The sequence below is a fragment of the Solea senegalensis genome, linkage group LG2, assembly GCF_019176455.1.
Source record: "Solea senegalensis isolate Sse05_10M linkage group LG2, IFAPA_SoseM_1, whole genome shotgun sequence".
NCBI classification, from domain to species: Eukaryota; Metazoa; Chordata; class Actinopteri; order Pleuronectiformes; family Soleidae; genus Solea; species Solea senegalensis.
In genome coordinates this window covers 4,700,047-4,718,461 of record NC_058022.1, presented here as the reverse complement: position 1 = coordinate 4,718,461, position 18,415 = coordinate 4,700,047, and the positions used below count along the sequence as shown (strand labels likewise).

General features: G+C 41.9%; 2 protein-coding genes across 6 annotated transcripts in view; one reads left to right on the top strand and one right to left on the bottom strand.

The window, feature by feature from the left end:
• tmtops2b (teleost multiple tissue opsin 2b) overlaps positions 1-18,415 on the top strand; it is a 32,095-nt gene that overhangs the window by 11,821 nt on the left and 1,859 nt on the right. Inside the window, exons 2-3 of the mRNA XM_044017291.1 lie at positions 564-889; positions 12,235-12,468. Coding sequence (XP_043873226.1) covers positions 564-889; positions 12,235-12,468 — 560 coding nt within the window. The remainder of the gene's footprint in view (positions 1-563; positions 890-12,234; positions 12,469-18,415) is intronic.
• The window catches only part of st6gal2a (ST6 beta-galactosamide alpha-2,6-sialyltranferase 2a), a 59,630-nt gene continuing 53,821 nt past the window's right edge, over positions 12,607-18,415 (bottom strand). For all 5 annotated transcript variants that reach the window (XM_044017251.1, XM_044017279.1, XM_044017266.1 and 2 more), the window contains exon 7: positions 12,607-16,653. In XM_044017251.1, coding sequence (XP_043873186.1) covers positions 16,406-16,653 — 248 coding nt within the window. In that variant the 3' untranslated portion in view covers positions 12,607-16,405. The remainder of the gene's footprint in view (positions 16,654-18,415) is intronic.

The following is an 18,415-nucleotide window of genomic DNA, read 5'->3' as shown; positions in this document are numbered from 1 at the left end:
TGCTAGATATCGCTAGTCCTGTAGACCACACTTCCTGTCTTTAGAAAGTCTGTGTGTACACGTGTGCATGTGTGACTCTCCGCCCGCAGTAAATACAGTTAGATCGCACTTGTGCGGTAGAATTGTGCATTTCCTACTCGTGAAGTATTTAGGTTTATGATAGAAAGTCGGTAGATCTGTTTGTTATTTGCTTTAAAAAGTCGCTAAATATGGTCACGGAAAAGACACTAAAGATAAACAAACGGACATTATTTTCCTTTCTTTCTTTTGGTTTATTCTGTCTCCATTTCTTTTATTATATCTGTGATGTTTACAGCGTCTTCTTGTGTTGGTTTTGGTACAGTGCTAGCATATGAACTATATCGCTTTGAGTCGTTTCAGGGGATTCCGTGGGGACGGAGATATTTCCTGAAATGATGCCGCTTTTACAGGGAACTTTTTGAAAACGGCACAAAGCATAAACAACCTTTTTCTTTGCTGTATGAACGTGGCCTAAGTGTCTTGCCCAGGGACAGAGTAAAGTATGAGGAGTATTTTTAATGTCATTATTTCCTCACTTTCAGGTATCGTGTCGCTGATTTCCCTGGTGATCCTCGCTTACGATCGCTACAGCACTCTGACCGTGTACAACAAACGTGGACCAAGCTACCGGAAGCCCCTGCTGGCCGTCGGGGGCTCTTGGCTGTACTCCCTGTTGTGGACAGTGCCCCCCCTACTGGGCTGGAGCAGCTACGGCATAGAGGGCGCAGGGACAAGCTGCTCGGTGTCGTGGACGGTTCGCACCGCGCAGTCGCACGCCTACATAATCTGTCTCTTCACTTTCTGCCTGGGTCTCCCGGTCCTGGTGATGGTCTACTGCTATGGTAGGCTGCTGTGGGCCGTCAAACAGGTACAGAGACAGCGACGGTTCGTGTGCATGTGCTTGTGTTTATGACATTGCTCTATCATATCTGCCACTTGTCGCTGTAGTGCGCAACTTTGTGATTTTTGTTATTATTGATGCAAGAAACTGGGGTGTCATGATTGACCTTTACAGATCATGTTGCCTCTGTTGCTTTGCACTATTCAATATAAGAAAAATCAAAATCAGGCCCTACTTAACCCAACAGGCTACCCAGCTCCTAGTACAGGCTCTGGTCATCTCCTGCCTTGACTACTGCAATGCCCTGCTAACAGGCCTCCAGACCAGTGTTGTAAAACCCGCTACAGATGGTCCAGAACGCGCCCCTCAGTGACCCCTCAGTTCATTGAGCTCCACTGGCTACCCTTAGCCACCCGCATCCAATTCAAATCACTGATGCTAGCCTGCAAAGTGCTCCATGGGTCTGCTCCCACCTACTTAAGTGCCTAAAGACTTATGTTACCCCTCGACTACGGTGCCAACACCCTGCACAACACAATCCAGACTCTTTTCATGCGTCGCTCCACGCTGGTGGAATGACCTACCGAGCGCTACCAGAACAGGGGCGTCCCTGTCTATCTTCAAGAAGCTCTTGGAAGACCCAGCTCTTCCAAGAGCATCTTCTGTCCTAGCACTTACCCTCCCCCCCTCCACTGCGCTTGGATCCGCTTCTGCACTCTCACCCTCTGTTAGTCCACTGTTCCTATCTAGTGGAGTTCTTTCCAAGACTACTTCGATGTAGCTTATTCCTCTTTTGTAAGTCGCTTTGGATGAAAGTGTCTCCTAAATGTTGTAATTCTGCCCCTGGTTAGTGTTTGTGAACAGGAACAATGTGACATTAGTTGTACGACGTGTCCTTCATCAGTCAATCAAATAGAGCACTGTAACACAACAGTCACATTATCTGCACACTCATCAGGGCTCATAAAAATGAGAAAGGACAAACAAACAGTCCTATGATTTCCTTTTCACTGCCTTTGTGGTGAAGACTCCACAGAACCCAAAGGCAGATCAGACGAGTTACATCAGCAGATTCCTACTCAGACCCGGCACCAAAATAAAGTGATTCAAAGGGCTTTTTATTTAAGAAATCCCAGGGGGCAAGTTTAAAAAAGAAATACCTTTATTAACCACAGCACCAACGGCTTAATGTGATCTCTTTAAAGAGCTGGATAGTTTGTTTGTTTGACAGCCACAGACAAGATTTAAACATTTGAAAGTATTCCTTGTTGAAAATTAGAACAACATACATACATGTAGCCTCAGGTAAAATACAAAGACATGCGACATATGACAACAGAGCTGATTTTAACACATGATGGAGGACGTCACCACGTGTCTTTGTGGTACTTATTTACCACAGCACAGCAGCACAACGCCAAAAACCTCGAACAACAAGGAGAGCGGATTTGAATAGTTAGACGTGTCAAACAGTGACATTGGCACATTGCTCTCTCTCAACTCCTTTATTGTTCTGAACCAATCAAAACAGCCCTGTGCCTGGTCTGAAACCACTACCATTTTTGTAATTCTATGGAAGCTCAAACAACTGAGGGGTCAACAAAGCCCAAACCATACAACCCACAGTAAAAGACCCATCACTAATTGCAAGAACATGCTCCAAAGTCTTTGTTCACTTTGTTTATGTGACCTCTTTAGCCCCAAGGGGTTCTACTCCTCCGTGTTAAGGCTGAGGAGCATGAAATATGCAGAAAATAGGCACAGATTGTCTGTGCTCTAATCTATGTCCACAAAAGTGGCTCCTCTATCTTACTGGAGGGAACATCCACTTCCCTCTGAAAGGAAACTAGTTTAAACACTTCAAATTCTTTACTATATGCTACTTTACTTTATTAGACCTGATAAACTGCTGGTGAAAAGGCAGAACATATCTGCATAATTCTTTGAACCTCTGTGCCGTTAGATGGTCTTTAAAGCTGTGTTTCCATCATGGTACAGTCCGGTTTGGTACAGTATTTGGTAGGCAGGGTGTGGACTGTGGCCAATGGATGCAACACAACAGACAACACAGTCTCATTAAGACGTCCAGCTTTGTATGAAAATGGGACATTATTCTGTCTCTGTCAAATGACTTCACCGTACCATTTTGCTCTGGTATCGAACGGGCTGGTTATTTTGGTACCATTCTTAATGGTAATGCGAACTGAACCTTTCCACTCGATGGAAACACAAGTTTTTAGAACGCCACTGAGGTCACGCAACGCTCGCCACGTTTCCAGTAGAATCCACAGATACTATAATACAACCGGCAGCATATACTGTACATGTGTGCCAGGCCGTTTTCATAAAACGTGAAAATGGTGGATTAGCCGTTTGGGACAAGCAAACACGGCGACTAGCGGGAATAGAAGAGGAGGGAGTGAAGGTTAATTGTGCTTTTGCAGTGATCACTTTATATTAGACACAGAATCCAATTCTAATTAACTTTATTTATATCTTGTTTCGGAGTAGAGTGAGGGTTTGTCGGAACATTGCAGGACTGGAATAACGTCTGCTCCGGCTGCAGTGGTATTTTAAAAGGTCACTTATATTCAGACTGTCAACTTCTGTGATATGTTATATTACGTACGCGATCGCCTTGGATTTAAAGTGCGCAGTGAACTCAGACGACTTGAAATTGGCGCAGACGACATTCGCTTTTGCAGAAACTTCCCTCGTGCTACCGTGGCGGCGTAAACAAACGGCTATGAACTCTTCTGTAAACGTTCGACCCACACGATGCCGTGTGTGGAAAGTTAATGGCTCTCTGTCAGTTATACCGAAATGCCAATGTACTTCAGACAGCTGACATCCTGTGATGATGATGATGATGATGATGATGATGTGAAATCAATGACATTTTCTGCATCGCTGTAAGAAAGTTCTGATTGAAGATTCTGCTCGGATAGATGCTTCATAAGGTTTGGATGACGGTCTGTGAATCACAGAAAAGTTAAGACTTATAATTAGAGCAGGACACAGTGCAGCCGGGAGACTTTGGTTAAAGGCGTTCAATCTTTCCAAAACAGTCAATAGAGTAAAGGGAAATCGTTGTTGGGGCTGAATAAAATATTTGGTGGTCTTATAACCACACCATCCTCTGAAACATCAGAGTGAGGAAGAAAATATTCAGTCCTACTATTTGTTTTGTTTTGTTTTTATTGGTTTAATGGATAATAAGTACTTATTTCCGTTTGTGTTCTTGTGAACTGAAGACCATGATCCCACGCTGCTTCCTGGCATCATCAAATGTGGTCTTCTGTTATTGTTTATTGTTGTTTTGAGATATCGGACGGATAAAAAATTTTAATCGGATACAATCCAAAATAGGAGTTAGAATTAGTGAGAATAAAAAGCAGCAGCAGCTTATTAACACAGTTATGTTGTAGCCTGGTTTATTCATTCATTCATTCATTCATTTTCTACCGCTTTATCCTCCACATGAGGATCGTGGCAGGTGAACATAGGGTGAAAGTCACCAGTTCATCACATTCACATGGATGGTCCATTTAGAGCAGGGTTTCTCAATCCTGGTCCCAAGGACCCAGCGCTCTGCATGTTTAAGATGTTTCTCATGCTCCAACATGACTGATTCAAAGTACTGCACAAGCCTGGTAATGAAACATTCATTTGATTGTGGCGTGTTGGCGGAACATTGATGGAGTGGAGGGTTGACAGCACCGGGGATTGAGAAACCCTGGTGTCCAATTACCCTAATAGAGACGGGGAGAACGTGCAAACTGCACACAGACAGGCAGACACAGTGACATCCAAACCAGCTCATGAAAGTAGTGGCGCTGGTTCTCCTCGCGCGACTGACGTGAAAACACTGTCCCATCGAGAGTGACATTGGAATTGTGTTGTTACCGAGACAAACACACTGTGCATACCGTGGAAACCACAGTGGAAAAAAGCTGCAATGTTGCTCCGGTTAGCCTCAGATAACATGAATGTATTGTAGGTGGATTCAGGATCTATAGGAGCAGTAAGAGATAACCGAGCTCTGTCATGTACGTGTAAAGCGTGAATGGTCGTGACGAGTGTGTGGAGTGTTTTTTTTTTTATTGGAGTGACTTTACTTGCAAGTTAAAACCTTGTGACTTATTTAATCCACAGGGCAAAGAGGTTTAGCAAAGGCGTGGGATTATCACAGTGTTCCACAAAACTGCAAGTCACTCAACCATCCTATTGTTTATCATCATTCTGATGATAAACCGCGTGTGGAAAAGACTTTGTTTGGTCCTGTGACACAAAGAGAAAGAGATGCTGTCGAACACAAACAAACACAAGAGGAAAACAAACTACCTGTGTTGGAAGAGGGTGTTCCCGGACTCACTCACTCACTCACTCACTCACCAATAAGCAGCTTCTGTGTGAGTCACATTAGCCCGATGAGTTTTTCAGTTCATTTTCATTAACTTCATTATCTTGTGAGTGAGCTGACACACACTCGTGGCCACTTCATTAGGTACACCTGTTCACCGTCTTCACACAAGGATTGCATTTGCGATGCGATTATCACAGGGAATGGTACTTTTTTTTTCGCTCCTTACTCTCATTTTAATTTGAAAAACATATTTTAAACGAAGGAAAAACAAGCACTTTTACTGTGAAATATCGTCATGAATATCTCACTTGCGATGTCGTGATGGAATATTGTGCGACATAAGCACTTTATCTTTGTTTAGCATTACTGTAATCATGCGACGGTGCGGCGGTTTGTGCGATCAGAAACATTCCAAAGCCAATGTGTGCCAATGTTGAGAAAAATCTGTTGTTCATGTACAACTGTAGTTTTTTTTTTCTTCATTTTAAATTGTTAAAACAGTATTTTAACATGCAGTAAATATTTGCCAGATATTAGAAGTTATTCTCTAACAGGGTTTATACAGAGATTCTTAAGTTGAACTTACTACCTTTTTACTACCTTTTTACTACCATCACAATAGTTTTTACTACCAGCACGACTTCAAGCTTCAACTGTAGCAGCTTAAAGTAAATATATATATATATATATATATATATATATATATATATATATATATACACACACACATACATACATATATACAGAGAACCAGAGAGAAAGAGAAAGGGGGAGAGAGAGAGGCTTTGAAGGTGTATGTGAGTGTTTGTGTTAGGGCCAGCGAGAGAGCTACATTGAAGTAAGAGGGAACTCTAACATAGGAGTTGGATTAATCAAGATGTCCCAACCAGCCTTGGTCCATAGGTTTTACTTAATGTCAAAAAGTAACAGTTCCATGTGTTGAGGGCGTAGAGCTAGCAGTCGTGCTAGCGCAAAACAGCGACAGCGGTAGCTGCGCGCTATGTCCCCGCATCCTGGCTCGGTGACTGGCAGACTCCATATGCGATTTGACCGCCTTCACCCCCATCCAGGTAATATTAATGGTCTTTTTGCAGGCACTGCAATACGCCTCTCTGCTGTTGCCAGTTACTGGCCTAACCGGCCTTCACGTAAGTAAAATTAATTGGAAAACGCAGTTGAAACGCAAATCCAGTTGGATTGGGGTTCGAAAATTTACTACCTCGTCAGATGACGTTTACTACTTTTTACTACTTTATACTGGCTTTAATTTGGCCTAATTTAATTTACTGCCTTTTACTACCTTTTAAAACCCCGCGGCAGCCGTGTCTAAAAATGGCGCAAAAACACTTAGTTACAGGACATTCTAACAATATGATGCTCATAAAGTAGATGCTCATTGGCCCACAAGTCATTTGAGTTTGACACTAAATGCTCAGTTTAAAGAGAGACCCAAGTAAAAGATGCAAAATAGTAATAATAGAACCAATAACAGCAATAGAGTGGGGTCAAAAGATTTCTAATTACGGTAATTCTTTTTTTTACATCATTATTATTCTCATTTTCATTCGATAAACACGTTTAAAATGATTGACTGTGTGACATTTGTGCAGATCTGTGAGAAGCAAAGATGTTCCACACTCGTTTTGACTTTAACAAACATTGCTACGATTTGAAAATTGCACAAAAAAAAAAAAAAGGTGGATTAATTGCTCTGTTGCGACTTCCTGTTGCGTTGAGGCCATGGTTACGATCGACGATGGCACAAAGTGGTGGCAAATAAACATAGTACCTAACGAACTACGCCCTCCCTTCTAAGCATAAGCTAATCACCACTCGCTGCAACCAAAGACATTCAGAAAACCGTCTTTGAATGCACAACATGCTGCAGCTGCCACTTCATTAGGTTGCCCGTGAGTGTACATGTACATTCATTCTTTACCATAATAAATTAACGCCGTGCTAGATCAAGAAATCGTTAACATTAAGGGTTACGGTTATTAAGAACGTAACTTTTTTACCAAAGTATTTCTTCCATTTGAACAAACATAAAGCCTCTTACATTACTTTAGAAAGGTCACTTCTCTCATGGTCCTCAGTTGTTTTTAAACCAGGTTCACATTGTTTCAAACATTTTTTAGCATAATGCTTTTTCTGACTCATTCGGAGCATAAAAGGATTCCTGTGTGCGCAATGTTTTACTAACTCCTCAGAGCTTTTTCTCTGCACAAACAAAGCTGCACTTTAAATCATTTCTTTTTGTATGGTCGTATGACGTACTGACGCAGGTGTACTGCGTATACAGGTTCCCGGACTGTGGAAAGCAGGCACATAACACATGACTCTAAATCTTAATCTACACCATTAGACCACATTTTTTCCCTCGCTCTCCCACAACAAAGTATTTCACAGCTGCTTGGTTTGTGTTTTTTTGTCACCAAGGTCGAATTAAACAAAAGGATTCCAAACACTCAAGTCACAAAATACCACATTTGAACTAACAGCTGTGGAACAACAACTCCTGTGTGCTGTGATACAAAATAGTGATGACTGTGGGAGGGGGTTGCAAATTTCCAGTGAGAAAAAGATGGAAAAAAAAAAAGGTGCTAGCTTTTTATGGCAGTGAGCCCTTTGGTTAAAATCTATTTTCCTCATGTTCCCACTGCAGCGGATTTGTTGTTCTTTGTGAGCTTGTGACTCCTTATCTCCTGCAGAAAAAGTGGAGTCAGCCTCGTGTAAGACTCGACCGCAGACAACCAGACACATCTAAATAAATATTATTAAATATTATTTAAAGCTTCTTTAATTCATCGTTTCTGTCGCACTCCGGTTTATTGAATGTGTTTGAAGGCCAATTTATTTGACTCCTGTACCAATGTTGAACGAGTGCGACCGGATCACCGAGACGTGAAATCGCGCGTAGAATATACACGTTGTAACGTAACGGAGTACAAATACTTTGTTACCGTACTTAACGACAACATTCACATATCTGTACTTTTCTTTGTTATTTATCCGTGCTGTCAGTTTAACGCGCTATTAGCGGCGTTAACACAAACCCATTTCGACGGCGTCAACGCAAACCCATTTTGACGGCGTCAATGTTTTCATCGCGAGATTAACGTTCTTTTTGGCCGAGCAAACTTTGTTGGGTTTTTTTCCACACGTTGTTGCAACAACTAGTAACGTTAGAAAAACTACAACACCACCACACCGGAGCTAGCTAGACTGGACCCAATGCAACAGGCACGCTGCACGCCACATTTGTTTGGGCTAACGTTAGGTTTTGAGTGGATGGCGAGCGCTGTGCGCTTCTCCGTATCCAACGCAGCCTGGATCATTTCTCGACACGCTCCCCACGTCCAAGTAATGATGTATGCAGTGTTAGCAACCAAGCTGGCAGACCCCCGAACCATAGTTCCATAGTTAGCTCCTTTAGCTAGCATTAGCTCATTACGGCAACAACACGTTAAACCATGGGACGGCACTTTATTCACAGCACTGTAGGGTGATACACATCCTTTAATTATTGTGCAGCTCTCACAATAAGAGGAAGAACTCAAAATATGCAGGGTGACAGAGATATTGTCTCAATAAAGAAAAAATAATGGGACAAAAAGAAATCAAGGGACATTTAGAATAGATAAAACGTTATTCATTTTTAACAGCTTTTAATTAACTATCTTTGTTTCTCGTTATTACCAAATAAAATCAAAAGAAGAAGAAGATTTGGTATTATGGTCTGTATTAATATAGAGCTTTTCTAGTCTTTTGTGAGCGGTCTTTCACACCCACTGAACTGTCAACCTTGAAGGACTCAGAAGTTCCAAATGTCATGCATGCAGTCAGTATGACCACAACGTCCAGTAAAATTAAGGCCATTATTTGAGCAGAAACAGCTGAGGTTACATCATCTGATTGCAATCATGTGTTGGAGTCCAGCCTCAAATCAGTGAGTCACCAGTGGACCAGTTGCTTGGATACGTGGGTAACAGTTGTGTCAGACGTCGCGTACGAGGTGGAAGTGAAGGGCAGAGGGAGCTGCGATGGCGACGGCGGACACGGATCGATGTGAGCTTGTGGTTGTGACATAAGAAGGAAAAGGTTGAGTGAGTGGTTAAGTAGGGAGAGGGAAACGTTGCTCTTACATGTCAGCAGGGTTCTCGTCGCTGACATGAATTCCCATCGCAACCTCACACGCTCCATTTGAAGGCAGTGAAAGAATTACACTGTACCTTTTCTTACGAAGATCAAAATTCACCCAGGAAATGGCAGCAGCTCGATTAATTACACCTCATCTTTGTAGCTTTTTAATGCTGTTGATTTTTTTTACTGAGATTGCAATGATTGTGCTATTATCTGAAGGGGGATTGATTTCCCTGTGCACACACACTCACACCTTTCTTTAAAAGAGCAGCCTTTTCAACTCAAATCATGTAAAGAGAAGCTTCTGACTGAGTGAAATGATTCTTAGAAGAGTCAAATTTTACTGTCAGGATTATGTCAGTCTTCTGAGATTAAGAATTCTGACTTTTAAATTGTAAGATTAAGAATTCTGACTCCTATATTTTGAGATTAAGAATTCTGAGTTTTAAATTCTGAGATTAAGAATTCTGAGTTTTATATTTTGAGATTAAGAATTCTGATTTTTATATTCTAAGATTGAGAATTCTGACTTCTATATTTTGATATTAAGAATTCTGACTTTTATATTCTGAGATTAAGAATACTGACTTCTATATTTTGATATTAAGAATTCTGACTTTTATATTCTGAGATTAAGAATACTGACTTTTATATTTTGAGATTAAGAATTCTGATTTTTAAATTCTGAGATGAAGAATTCTGAGTTTTAAATTCTTAAATCTCAGAATTCTGACTATAAAATCATATTTCTGACTTTTTCCTTACAATTCTGACTTTAATCTCATAATTCTGACTTTTAACTCAGCATTCTGATTTTAATCTCATAATTCTCATTTTAATCTTTAATCTCACAATTCTGACTTTAATCTCACAATTCTGACTTAATGCTGTTGTATTTATTTTGCTTTCTTTCAATTATTTTATTTTATTTTATTTTATTTTATTTTATTTTATTTGTGGCCCTAATACTTTTCCCTAACATATAAATCTTCTTCATTTTGTACTTCAGTTTGCAGCCTCTTCCTCCTACTGCTGTAGTCATTAGTCATATAAGCAGATATTGGTGTGTTTATTGGTGTGTGCATTCCCAGAGCAAATGACTTTTCATGTCGTCACTACAAGCTCAACAAGCGACTACAGTTGAGGATGAAATTATTAGCCCAAAAAGGCATTTCCAAGTGCTGTTAAACAGATCTAAAGCTTATTTAAACACAGCCTTTTCCAAACATCCGAGTATTCATTTTGGATACTTCTCTAATTTGATTCAAATTATCCCAAAAGACCTGGTAATGCTCAAAACTTAATATTAGAATCAAGTTAAAACTGATTTTTAATATTATTCACACAGTACGGGTTTGAGCAGTCACTTGAGAAAGCATCAGGCCAAAGATCAGTTTCAGAGCCACACAATACAGACGAAGACTGTGGAAAGACAAACTGGTGAGACACGAGTCTAAAGAGCCCAGAACAACTGCAGAGACAATCACTAGAGCTCTGCACAGAAAAGGACTGCGGCACAGTCTCTGTTTCTCTATTTCCACTAAGCCGTTACAGGCATGCAGAGATGTTCCACAGCCGGTGTCTGCAGTCAATACATTTCCACTTACGCAACAATCGACAGCCTCCGCTCATCCCTCACTCCAGGCAGCACCGCTGTTCTGATCCATAAACCGTGTCACTTCTCCTTGAGATGACTGTAAGTCCCTGCTTTTTGGTTTGCCACACAAGAGACAAAAACAAAACAAAAAAAAGACTTTAATCCACTGGGGAGGCTGGAGCAATCAATCACAGGTGAATCCCATCAGGGTGGGGCAGATTATCAGGACAGGAAGTGGAACTAAAGGAAGGAAGAACAAGGAAACTTGTAACCCAATAAAATCCTTTCTGGTTTGTGAAGGCCACCGTAGTTTCCTGTCATTCCTGAGTAAAGGGGAGGGGTCTGCAGTCTCACCTTTAAACTGCCTGAGAACTACGCCAACAACAACATTAGTAATCTATGAAGGTTTTTCCACAGTCGAGACATTTTTATGTGCAAACGTCAACTGTGATGTAAAGTGTGTGCGGCAGTGGGACTGGAAATAGAAACACAACCTGTGACTGATGTGGAAACAAACACAGAGGAAAGACAATTATTTGGCATATGTGTTGTCTGCAAAAAGACTATATATATATATCTATATCTATATATATATATATGTATATATATATATATATATATATATATATATATATATATATATATATATATAATTCATGTAAAAGAGTGGAGTAACTGTGGAAAACCAGTATCCAGGTCACATTATGTACATAATATCATGAGTTAAATATGTCCACTGCTTCTAATCTACACAACAAAACAATTTGATAATTCATTTGAATTATCTTTACGTTTCTTACCCCTTTCCAATTTCACGACAGGTGGTTTGATTAGAAAACTAACTCTGGACATACCGACTCTACAGTCTACAACACACGACGATCATCAGCTGTCTTACCCTTTAGGTGAACCCATGGTAACTTGACATAGGGAATAATACACAACTCCTTATATGAACATTGTGTGTGTGTGTGTGTGTGTGTGTGTGTGTGTTTATAGGTCACATATTCAGGTTTTAACAATAATGCAGTTTTTTTCCGTCAAAGTTGTGATTCATTTTATATCGCTTATATGTTTTTTTTTGCCGTGCAATAAATTAGCGATCGTTGTACAGAAGTCACAAAATTAGACCCATTTTTGTTCATAAATGAGTTCATATGTTCATATATATTTGTTCATATGAGCCAAACTGTGACATATTTCCAAATACAATTCGATTGCTACAGCGTTTCCCTGAAAGACAAACTCCGCCCCTCTCATCCACAGGTGGGTAAGGTCCGGAAGACGGCGGCGCGCAGGAGAGAGTACCACATCCTGTTCATGGTGCTGACCACGGCCCTCTGCTACCTGCTCTGCTGGATGCCGTACGGCGTGGTGGCCATGATGGCGACGTTCGGTCCGCCCAACATCATCAGCCCTGTGGCCAGCGTGGTGCCGTCGCTGCTGGCCAAGAGCAGCACAGTCATCAACCCCATCATTTATATACTTATGAATAAACAGGTGAGTTTGGAATATATATATATATATATATACATACATACATATATACATACATACATATATACATATATATATATATATATACATATATGTATATATATATATTTTATTTAAAAAAAAAGAAGGACATTACGGAGATTGACATGAGCGACAACTTTATTTACACGGTAAAAAAAGACAAATTACAACAGCTGAAATCATACAAATGGTTTCTTTTCTTTCATTTTTTTTAAAATATTAATTCAAGTAAGAAGAAGAGAATTCACTGACAAATCAAAGTCAAGAAGAACACCCTAAGGCTGTTTGAGAGTGAAACACAACCTTCACTCTTCACTAAGTGTGTTCAGGTGTGGATGCGTCTTCTTTCTTTCCTCACTTCCTCACGCCGGGGGAACTGTAGGTTAAACTAAACAAATAAACCATCCTTCGGAGGCAGTGTGCGATGCAGCCATTCCCACAATATCGAATAAAAACAACGCATGGGAGGAAAAAAATAGGCCTCACACGTGAAGAGCAGAGAGACGGAGGCAAAGAAATAAAGAATTAAAAATGTAATCCAGTGTCTCCGAACGCGTTTTCTCACCTCACTGTTGTGTCAGTGTCACAACAACGTCCTGAATTAAAAACTGGCAATAAAAAGGTTGCTTTAAACTCAAGTTATGTGCCACCCATAAGCAGGCGGCAGCACCGAGACACAGAGAGAGAGAGAGGTCCAAGACTTTAATTAAAGAGGCGGAATTTGGCGCCACAAACGGAGACAACGATACCGCGGGGGATTCACGCTCACTCAGGTTGCCGCCAAAGATCTGATTCCCCCCCTTCCCCCCTCCCCCACACACACAATCATGCATTGAAATCCTTAATAACACCATTTAATGAAAAACAATATATAGTACAATCTCCTCCCACAACATGGATGGCGATGGTCGGCACAGTCACAGCACAGACAGTTTCAGACTCTTAGCCCTGATCTCCACGTGCATGCTCTGCTGTGCGTCTGCTAAAGTTATTAGAAACACGCATGTACAGTAACAATAATGTCCCGGGGTTTTTTTTTTTTAAACGCACCTTCAGTGTGTTACAATCACAAGCACTAAACACATTTAGTTATTATGTCAAAACCTGAAAATGACTCTTTGAACCTCCGGTTTTTTTTCCCCTCTCCTTCTCAAAGACATGCTCACAAAAGCCTAATCCTCTAAAACCTGAGACTGGGGCTGGATATCAAACGTCAGTGAGACAGAAACGCGTGGCGCGTGCGCCGCTGCTGCGTCTCACGCGGGTTTGTGAGACTTTCAAGTCTTCGTTTTTGCTCGGACTCGGATGAAATCCTCACAGCTTCTAACGAAGTGTGATATTTCACGTTTGCCGGAAAACCGTGCGTGGAAAAACGGGCAAGACGCCACATTTTATTTAAAAAAAACCAATGAAGCATGAAACGTGCAATCAAACTCGTGGCCCGCGGCCCACGTGTGGCCCTCCAATCGATTTCATGTGGCCCGCCACTTCTTATCAAGTTAAAATGATGTTTGTTCTCTTTCATCACAGATTAATTCCACTCTATTTTCTTAACTGTATATTCTTCCATATCAACACAGACACTTATTGTGTTGCATGCTGGGAAATACCTACGATACTTTTATTGCGTTACCATGACATCATTTTACACTTTTTTTTCCCCTCGACCACAACCAGCATGTTAATGTGGGCCCCATAAGGATTATATTGGGGCTGCCGATATGGGCCCCAAGCGGGTTTGTCCATCTGTGTTTGCCCACTTCAAGCCTTAGTACCCAGCCTGGTAAGTGCACTTGCACTTAGTAGGCAAATCATGCAGGTCCCATATGGTTCTATAGGCAACGGGCCCAAACACGGCTGGAGCCGCCAACGGGAAAACCCACTTGGGATCCATAGTGTGAGTCTGAAATATAAACCTTGTATGGCTCATGTCCAGATTAGGTCTTCTGAGTTTGAGACCGACGCTCTAATCTGTAAATATGGGCACTGAAAACATGACAGGACGGTGTGAATCAGGCCTAATGAATGCCTTAATAACAACAATAATAATAATGATAATAATATACACATGTATATACAGTATACGCACAGAAGTACAGCATACACTGTGGCGTCATGTTGTACGTCTGTACCGCTCCTACTGCATCTTCAGTATCTTCAGGTAGTCGTGGAAGATGCTGCAAATCTGCTTCTTATTTTTTTGGCGATACTCGGGAATTTTTGCAGGATTTCTAATTTTTTTTTTTTTGCATCAATGTGATGAAGTACTTTTGCCACGCGTGTAATTCACTGAATTATCGGATTATTCCTTTTATTTCACTATCGAAGGACAAATAAACTAAAAGAAAAGAATGTCATCATGATATACAGTTATGTCCGTTTTTTTTTTAATATAAAATAACACGACAGGAAGGAGGGTTTTTTTTATTTTGTACTATTACTGACAGATTTTTTTGGATGATACCAACCCCAGAATCATCTACGCGCGCACTACTCTAACGAACGCGACGATAAGCCATCCTCTTCCGTTATTCATAAGACAATTCACAGTAACGTTTCTGTCCGAGCACGTTTTTCACATCTTATATCAAAACCACAAACCAATGGCACGAGCACATTTTGTTAAAATAGCACAACTAGTAGTAAAAAATCTCTGATTTAGGCAAGATTTTCCACCGACCGCTTCTATCTGCAGCAGAAAACACCAGCCGACCTCCAGAGCTTGTCGCAGATGTGGCCCTAATTCTCCTGTAAACATAAATAAATGCTCCCCAGACAAAGCAAATTTAAATTCCTCTCCTCTGTACTCATCTCCACTCGGCCACAAACCAATATCCGAGGATTCGGGGGGGGGAAATATGAGACGATTACAGCAGTAAGTTACATGACAGAAGGAATAATCCTGCACTGAGGAGACGGCGCTGCAGTGATCGAAGCTCCTTGTGGCCACACAGTGGTGAAATTACATTCAATAAAGAGTGAGCAGACAATGGTGGGAAACCCCAAACCTCGCCCCCCCCCCCGGCAAACACGCAACAGATCGAGCCAAACTCTACAGGCGACTGCCGCCCCGCCCCGCCCCACAGTGTGTGTCCAAACAGTCACGAGGGAAGCATTCAGCCGAGCAGTAGGCACAGGAATACGGCTGCTCTGAGCACCGGTGAGCTCTGACGCTCCGTTTTGGCCCCGTTTACTTTACCCCTCAGTAAAAAAAGACAGAAAGAAAGAAAGAAAGTCTATACTCTTTACAGAACCATGTGAACAAGCAGCAACTACCTGGTGATTGCGAGTTCGCAGGAGAGCTATCGTGATATCAGTAGCGTGGAATTAAAACCCTCGACACAAGTGTCTGATCTCATCAGAGGAGTCGGAGAGGAGCGCCGGCACCAGCGAGAGAGGGGGAAAAAATGAAATTGAAATCACAGATATCCACTGTGACAAGTGGATATTTCCCTTTAGTGGAGAACCCACTCCGTACTATTTGAAAAACACACATTGTACACGGTCGAAACACACCCAGTTATTGAAAAGTCACATGTCTACCTAAAAACACGGACGTGTTGCTACCCTAGTCAGCTCCACAGCTAACGTGGCTCAGCTAAAGCAGAGAGAAACTTCTTTTTTTTTCCTTTTTCATCTACGTTGGAGACGTTTCCTGGACGTCTCCGGTCTGGTTAAACCATCTTGATGAAGAACAAGTTCCTACAGAAGCCTCCGCACTGATCCCTCCCCTCCAGGAGTATGGCTTATGTTCTTCATGGGTCTGATCCGGAGCTTGTTGTTTTCAGGCTTCGCGTCTCCAGCGGCTTTATTGCACCTCTCCCTCAGTCAGCCAGCGGCGGCGGGGGGGGCGGGCGGGGAAAAGGCCCAGTGCGTTTGCGTCATGTCGAGTGTGAACACAGTCAGGTTTCCATGTTTCTCAGATGTCACAGTTGACGGTGCCGAAGCCCGGCAGGGTGACGCGGCCCTTCCTCCTCAGGTCACTCTCGGGGCCCGTGTTGATCCGCTGGACCAGGTTCTTCTCGTACAGGAGAGGATGGTAGGCGCCCAGCGTGCACGCCGCGTCGTAGTAGCGCTCGTGGTAGTGGCACAGGTCCGTCTGCCTCATGGAGGGAATGTACTCGTAGACGTGGACTTGGTCGCAGAGCGTCATCATCAGGAGGATGCCTGCAGTGTCACACGGAGAGAGAGAGAGAGAGAGAGAGAGAGGAGGGAAGGAAACGGTTAACAGCAGAAAGACTTCAAATCATGTAAAGGTTCAGCGACTGACATTTCTGTGCCACACTGTCAATCCAGGGTAAAGAAGTAAATGGTAACTTCTCTGGTCTTGAAGACCTCCTCAAAGCTGCTTTACACTAGAGATTTGACATTCACCGATAAATAATACACGGCATGGCTGTCGAATTTTCAGAAAAATGTTCAATGAGTGAGTTTTTCTGCTCCTTTTTCCCCCAAAGACAACTTTCACTCGTGTGTGATCGTGACGGTCGGGAGTCCTGAGAGCTACCGTAATGACAAGTATATGGGCGCAATTAAAGCTCTATTTCTCTGCTTCACAAACAGTGTAGGAGTTATGGTGATGAGAAGGACACAAATTAACAAAATTTGACGACATGAATGTTTTGATCATTTAATTTATTAACAAAAAAAACAACAAAAAACTAATTTTCAATCTGTGCACGGAAAATAGAAGTAAAATGCTTTTAAATTTGAGAAACCTTTTCTTTTTCCTCCACACCTGTATTGAAAAGTAAAGCTCAGGTTTTTACGTCGTTTAGAGAAAAAAAAAGTGGTCAAACTCCTGGTTCCTTTTAGCCAAACGTTCATACCCACAATACCTACATACACATTTGATGTAGTATTATTTATTATTATTATTAAACATGAACGATGCAGAAGCAGAAGAGTTGAGAGGAAGGTGAACTGTAACAAAAGGTGACTAAATGTACGTCGGGAGACTTTAATCTCCCTCGGTTCGCGGCGCGTACGAAACGATGCCGTGCAGGATCCGCTGAGGCGGCAGAAACTCGCCGCCTTCATATATTATGTATTCAGGTCTGTTTTTCTTTTTCAGCCCTTATCTAAAAAGAGGCATTTCCTCCTGAACATGTACGTATGTTCCTTCTTTCCAGCACTGGACTGAACTTCACATTCGCACCTATTATCACATTTGTACTTGAGAAGTGCTTCGTCGGCGCTGCGGCCATCGACCGTGAGCCGTGGGAGAGTTTTACTGATAAATACCTTTCACTAAGCACAAGCGGCACATGCTGAATGAGGCCATTACATTTAAATCACTGCAGGGGAGAAAACCAGCTCATTCTTCAACGCTCGAGCGGCTCCTTCCATTTGTATAACCGTGGAGGTTAATGGACGTGTGTTCCCCTTTCATCACAGCTAACCCCCGTGACGGCTTTTAACGCCAGCGAGGAAATATTTAAAGCTACGTAACTTGTAGCTTGTATACGGAAAACCAAACATGTCTTTCTGCTAAATCCATCAGACACGTTATACTAAAATACCGGCTTCACTGATAATATTTGTGTTCTACTTCTGGACCAGTTTTGTACGTTTATGTCATAAAAAAAAAAAAGTTTGAAAAGGGGGAAAAAGTAAAAAAAAAGTGAATTTTGAAAAGTGATTTTTCCACAGAAATGAGACCCGCGTGACACACCGCGCCTCTCGTTCTCTCCGGGAACACAGACAGAACAGGAGTGACTGCATGTGTGTTTCACAGCGCTTTCAGACCTCTCAGCGTAATGTGTTTAATGACCTGCGAGTGTGAGAGGCCACTTCCTCTTCTGTGCTGGTGCAATAAGCCATTAGAAGGACCATTCTCTCCTTAAACCTCACTACCTGTTGACTCTGAAGACATGAAAGTGCACTAAGGGAAGATTTCTTCTGCCTAATCGAACTCTGAGCAGACTTT